Source organism: Triticum urartu, chromosome 6 (assembly GCF_003073215.2).
Source record: "Triticum urartu cultivar G1812 chromosome 6, Tu2.1, whole genome shotgun sequence".
In the NCBI taxonomy this organism is placed as follows: domain Eukaryota; kingdom Viridiplantae; phylum Streptophyta; class Magnoliopsida; order Poales; family Poaceae; genus Triticum; species Triticum urartu.
The window spans coordinates 160072138-160078430 of record NC_053027.1 but is presented as its reverse complement, the minus strand read 5'-3'; the positions used below and the strand labels follow the sequence as shown (position 1 = coordinate 160078430).

Here is a 6293-nt window from a genome sequence, read left to right as displayed (position 1 = left end):
TATGTTTATGGTTGTATAGTTGGTGTTCTCATTGTTGTTAGTTTGGAAAATTGTACTTGGCTAGTTCTCCACTCTCAAATATACATCCAAATCGAAGAGCAGTGAGAAACATGGTTCTGGTTCTCAAGTTTTAGTTCTAGAACACGCGAGAGCAATGGCAAACATGGTTACAGTTCTTCTTATATGTCATTGCTCTAATCTGATGATATGTGGATTATGATGAAGTAATCCAGGATGAAAAGAATGGAGGCCTTGTGGTTGATCACCAGTTAAAAACTATGCCTTAGAAAAGCTGAAGTTTAAATCAGGATTCAGCGTATGATTGGGAATGCGGACTGGCTCTGCCTTGTTGCTGTATTCATTTAGCTTGCGCATTCTGATCCAAGGGGAACAATTACAACACATGGGTTGAAATCTGTATGAGCTGTTTTGGCATGATTGTCTCTTGGAAAGAAGCCAATTGGTTGTGCCAAACTATCCTTTCCAGGAGATAGGATTTTCTTTTGCTTAATTTGTGGTCAGGCCCCTCTAGACATATGATGTGCACATTGATCAACTCTTTTGCCGGGTGTTGAGCAGCGATGTGTTAAACAAAATGCAGGCACTGATTCCTCCCTCATTTGTTTATGAGAGTGGATATGATCCCAGGCTTTGCCCTCCTCCCAGTAGCTGGAGATGTATTTTAATTCGGAAGATTAGGTGCTGTTACTTGCCCTGACTACTTATCCATTACCAGGATAAACAGCAGCATATATGCTGAAGGATGCAGTTAACCTTTTAGAAGCATTTTCAACATATATATGCACATCATGGTTTGTTCATCTGAAAACAATAAAATTCACACAACCAGAAGTAACTTTACTCAGCAAAGAAACCATACTATCGCATTTAGCTGTAATTTCATAGTATTCCAGAAGAAACAAACTCATTTCCTCTTCTATTGCCTGTTGTAAACTACAGTATACATGAGAAAAAAAGGGGCGTGTATTATTCTGGGTTTGTTTGTGCCAAGGCGCAAGTGATCTTGCGGCGTCAGGCCCCAAGGTTGAAGTAAACCGTGTAGAATTCGTCCCTCAGGCTGTACAACGGCTCCAGGAGGAAGTTCCTCTTTACCCCCCTGGCGACGAAGCTTATTGGGTGGTACTGCCTCAGCGGAGCGGCCTGTGCAAAGCTTGCCGCCTGCTCGAGTATCTCGCCGATGCTCTGGACAGAACTCTTGCAGCTGACCTGGATCTTTGTCCCGGCAGAGTAATCTGCCCCAGACACCAAGAAGCACCCTGGTTTGGTTCCGAGCTCGAGCGAAACCGAGTTTGGCTTCCCATCGAGCCCGGGTACTATGTTGAAGAAGGAACCGGCGCTCTTTTGTGCGGACAAGGTGAGGTCGTTGGTGATCACCGTTCCTGGCATGTCGAATGGCTCGATCTGCACAGAGGTGTCTTTCAGGGCTGCGCCGTAGGTGCCGTGCAGCCTTGCTGCGTCCTGAGGATGCACCCTGAATGTCGCGTGGACGGCGGTGTCTGTACCATCGACTGCAGGCCGTTCTTGCATTGTCAGGGAGCCGTTTGAGCTTGACAGGACGAATGTCTTCCCACTTGATTCTTGTGTGAAGGTCATCAGCTGTGAGTTGTGTGATGAAGGTACTGCAGTGATCCAGTCCGAAACTGCACTGCCGGTTTTTGCATCCCAATCACCGGAGGAGAGACCCGCAAGAACGAATGGCCCGAATAGAATTGCTTGAAGAGATGCATACTCCGGCCGGTCATCTGAGGCATAGTTATGAATTAATAGCTTAGTTGACATTCTAGCTAGAATAACAGTATTTAGGATTAGTAAGGCAGCAAAAAATCATGTCCACTATTAACTTGCTTATTTTTTAATCTAATCATGGCTGGCATCACAAATTATTGTGTCTGAATTGTGAACTCAACAAATTGGCTATGTGCTACTTCAAGCTTAGATATATCAATGCATATATTTCGGCAGCAGTTGAAATTTCCAAAATTGTTTACCTTTGATTGCTTCGGTCCTTAGGGCAACTGGGAATTGCAGTGATAGGTGATCGTTTGAGCTCCACTGTTTGGTGACTGAGAGTAAAGAGCCTGGCCACACAATAAGATCAAATAAAACACTTGCTTCCACAAAATTGACGGCTATAGCTGAAATGGTACCATACATTCAAACGATTATACCTGGAGTTACTGATCCCAAATCTTTGTCATTTAAAGTTGCTTTTGCGCCACTGGCAGATGTCCATGTTGGTATTCTCACATTCAATGTAGCAGACTGACCATTTGTCTGCGCAAAAATATGGAGGCTAACTTTGCATGCTCTGATATGAATTTCATGCCAAAAAAAAACTCAAGAAGAATTACCTTCCCGGAAACAGAGAGTGAAACTCGAAAGTTCATATCCGAGGAGCTGAGGGGCTCCAGTTGTTGGGTAACAGTAACCCCAGCTGTTTTCCAGTTGAAAGTGCTTGGTATGTACTGAATGATGCTGAGTGCTGGTGTGTCTCCTTTCTCCTCAAAGTAAATAGAATCGCCAAGTTTCGAAAAGGATTCTATCCCTGCAAATGCAAAAGCAGAACATTCACAATAACTTTCTAATTTAGAACTACAACCTTCACAACGTAGAGCAGAAAGCAAGAATTGCAAGGAAAATGCTGCAGTTGCTTGATTTTAATATGAAGGCGGCAATGCCATATACAGTAGTAAACAGTACTCAGCAGGCTTCAAAAATTACCTGTTCCATAACAGCACCAGAACGAATCATACTTGGTTCCCCAACCATGATAGCTTACTGCTTTAGACCGTCCAGGTGCCTGGGGTAGCATGTAAATCATCACCCCGGGATCCGTCCCTCTCTGGATGCTTAACACACCATTTATCAGTGCCCTTTCATAATAGTCCACATATGCTATTTCCTTTGTCCATCTGAATAAGTTGCGGGAAACCTGCATACCGCTTGCATTTGACACAATTCTGGAGGAGAAAATAAATGTTTCAGAGAAATGGTTTCATAATTGTATACCTTGAGCATATTGTAGGTAGTGCAAGATTCCGCGTTTTCAGTACTCAGAGTCGCAGCTAAACGCTTTGGATCGGCCCTGGAAAGAGATTGAGGGTATAAGCTTCCACCCGAAAGGTAACTATGGCCATTCATTATCGATATTAGGCATCCAGAGTTATATATATGTTACCAGAATTCGCCGGCAGATGTCCCACCAGTTGCATAGCTATGAGAAGAATTTATCATGTCCATAAAGGATGTTGCAATTTGCTGTTTCAGGAATTAGGATTACGGTCAGCTTTGATGCAGCTTCACTTGCATGGAGTCAAAATGAGAAAAGAAGGAAGCGACACAACTTCAGTAAAATACCAATCACAATCTTCGGCATGAGGAGGTCAGAAGAAAAACTGAAGTAAACAAAGCAGCATAACTCCCACAAAATGAGCACCCTAGTTTAGCATTCCTTTCTCCGCACCAAAAAATGATACCAAGAGAACACAGTTTTTGCATTAAATGTCTTCTTTGCCCCAGACAAAGCTATACCAACTTCCAAATATCTTTGGATGTTTACCAATATTGCTGAAAAGCCTACACTAGAAGCGAAATACTAATGCCAATGTTTTCTGTTTGTAAGAGTAGCCAATATGGTAATCTGACCTGCTAACTTTTATGCTTGCACTCATATCCCCTCATATAATTTTCTCCATCAATGAGTGAGTAGTTCAACTCTCCAGAAAGCATGATTTGCTTTACCTTGTAAAGAGCATCACCGGTGACTTCATATCTCATTTGGGCACCAACGACAACTGGAATATGCGTATTGGAATGGAAACCTGAAATACTATCAGCCTGAAAAGGAAACACCATAAAGTAATTACTCCCAAGGAACTCCTGCGATAGGAATGCTGTTCTTGTAGGTATGCATTGTAAAGCTGTGAGTTTAATAATTGTGCATATTACAATGCACATTCAATTGTAGTAGTGACATAATTTATATTGTATTTGGTATATAGAAACGAATAAATTAAACTGAACACAAACTCATAAAATATACGACATAGTAGTATGAGGTGTTAACCAGACAAGAGGTCTCATTCACTGTATTATAATGAACTACTATCATGCATTACGTGATGATGCTGAATTATCATAGGAGCCAGGGCTAGGGAATCAAGTGAGTACACCTGAACTGCAAGCAGACCGAGAAAGCACGGTTTGTCAAAGAGGTGGGCCAGTGTCAAATGCTTCAGATCATCCTGTCCAAGTTAGAGAAATAAGCAACTCTGAACTCCATTCAAAACATACTTTTAAAACAGCAAAGCAGATGACAAACTACACATAATCAGTGAAGCACCGTTATTGTGTAGAGCTGGTATAGCACATCATTCATGCCACCAGTCTCCTCATTGAGCGATGCCCAGTGCCTCTCGATGCTGTATTTCTGAATGACATTCTTCACCCGGTCACTGAAGTAGTTAGCCATCCCCACAACCATCTCAAGGGCCTTGGAGTTTCCAGCCACTGTATACTGATCAAGAAGACCTTGCATAATCTACAAACCAAAAATCACACACGCAGCAAGACAATTTGTTAGAGAATCACACGAAATAGAAGTATAGAACACGGGATACGGATCACGGAATCCAGATCACAACTCAACATAATGATCCACATGTTGTTGAAGGAGGAGTAAAAGATTGTATACCTTGTGGATTGTGTAGTAAGGAGCCCAAACAGTAGTGAGGGCTTCAGTGCGGTCGAAGAACTCTGATGGGAAGGCTGACAGGTACCCTGTGCCCATCTTCTTCTGGCAATCGTTTAGCACGTCGACGACGGACGACATCTTGGCACGGAGGGTGTCATTGTGCGTGCTCGCCCACATCTTGGCCGTGGCGCTCAGGTAGTGCCCTGCAATGCAGAGACGAGCGTCAGGCCAACAAAAGTTCAGTTCAGATGAGTAACTGGTATGTGTGAATAAGCAGGGCAAGATTGTGGCGGCGCACCGACGAAGTGTCCCCGGAGCTCGACGTTGGGCCCCTCCCACCCGCCGTAGGGCGTCCCGGTCGCCGTCAGGCCGGCCTGCGTGCGGAAGCTCCAGACGAGGCGGTCGGTGTCCAGGAGGAGCAGGTACTCCAGGTTGGTCTGCTGGGCCTGCCAGTACAGGGTCCCCGGCTGGAGCCGCACGTCGTGCAGCGACGCCTCCCAGAGGAACGGACCCGCGGGGCCGTCCACGGCGGCAGCGCCGCCCCGGAGCTTGCGGTAGAGCATCAGCCAGTCGAACGCCTCGCGTGGCGGGGTGCCGCCGCCGCCGCCGCCTAGGAGCCTCCGTGGCATGAGCTCCATCCAGGCAGACTCGTCGGTCGGGGTGAGGTGCTGCTCGTGGGCGTGCCCGTGACCGTGGCCACGGCCGGCGAGCCCGGCAGGCAGCCGCAGCTGCCCCGCGGCGCGCTCCGCGTGGGTCGCCACCGAATCCGACGACGGGAACGTGTTCGTGCAGACCTTCGCCGCGGCGGCGGTCAAGAGCACCGCCACGACCCCCAACGCCGACACCGCCGCCGCCACGCCTCGCGCCATTCCTCTTCCCCCTAAAAATTCACTCACCAGTCACTCCTTAGCCGTCAACGCCCGACTGCCACCGCACCCCGGGCGCATAATAAATATAGGGGAAGGAACAAGAAAGCCTCCAAGAACCGCCAATTATAGCCGGAGCAAGGCGAGATGGTTAAGCAACAGGCTTACAAGCGACGCGACGGCGACAACGCACTCCGAGAGCTCGGAGACGACAGAAGGTGGGTGAGTGGTGATTTTGGCCGGCGAAGAACAGGAAGGGGGATTCTTTTCTGAGAAAAATCGCGGCTCTTTTTTGGTTTGCTGCGGTGCGTGCGCGGGGACGGATCGGCGCGGAGGAGACGCAAGAAACGCGCGTGGAGGGGAGGCAATCTTGCACCCAAAGGGCCGCAACCATGGACGGGAATGGACCGGGTGAGTGGTGACGGCAGCGTCGCTTGCTTACACGTCGGAGCGTTCGTTGGAAAACGATGTGATCTAGGAGTAGTACCACCGTCTGGATCAGCAACGGCGGCAGTTGGCGCGTCCATGCACCTCAGCGCCGCGCCAGGAAGCATCATCTATTTCTGTTCTTGGATTTCCAGACTGAGCCAAGACCAGAGTGGCAGGCAGGCAAGGAGGAACCCTGCCGAGCTAACTCCACTGCTCGCTTACCATTATAGATGCAGGAGAGCGTGTAGAACACAGCTATTTAAGCATCTTTGTGTATGACCTCA

The 6293-nt window shown here is 47.4% G+C and overlaps 1 protein-coding gene across 2 annotated transcripts; it reads right to left on the bottom strand.

The window, feature by feature from the left end:
- Window positions 1–857: 857 nt before the first annotated feature.
- LOC125517560 lies at window positions 858–6225 on the bottom strand. Of its 2 annotated transcripts, none has more exons than XM_048682763.1 (13): window positions 6068–6225; window positions 5013–5594; window positions 4715–4917; window positions 4364–4561; window positions 4194–4265; window positions 3763–3858; window positions 3200–3279; window positions 3031–3106; window positions 2743–2953; window positions 2373–2566; window positions 2190–2295; window positions 2010–2099; window positions 858–1763 (listed from the first exon to the last, which is right to left on the bottom strand). In XM_048682763.1, the coding sequence occupies exons 1-13, from the start codon at window positions 6135–6137 to the stop codon at window positions 1033–1035; spliced, it is 2709 nt and encodes a 902-aa protein (XP_048538720.1). In that variant the 5' UTR covers window positions 6138–6225; the 3' UTR covers window positions 858–1032. The 2 variants fall into 2 exon arrangements, with proteins under 2 accessions (XP_048538720.1, XP_048538719.1); XM_048682762.1 differs by lacking the exon at window positions 6068–6225 and adding an exon at window positions 5749–6059.
- Between the last annotated feature and the right edge of the window lie 68 nt (window positions 6226–6293).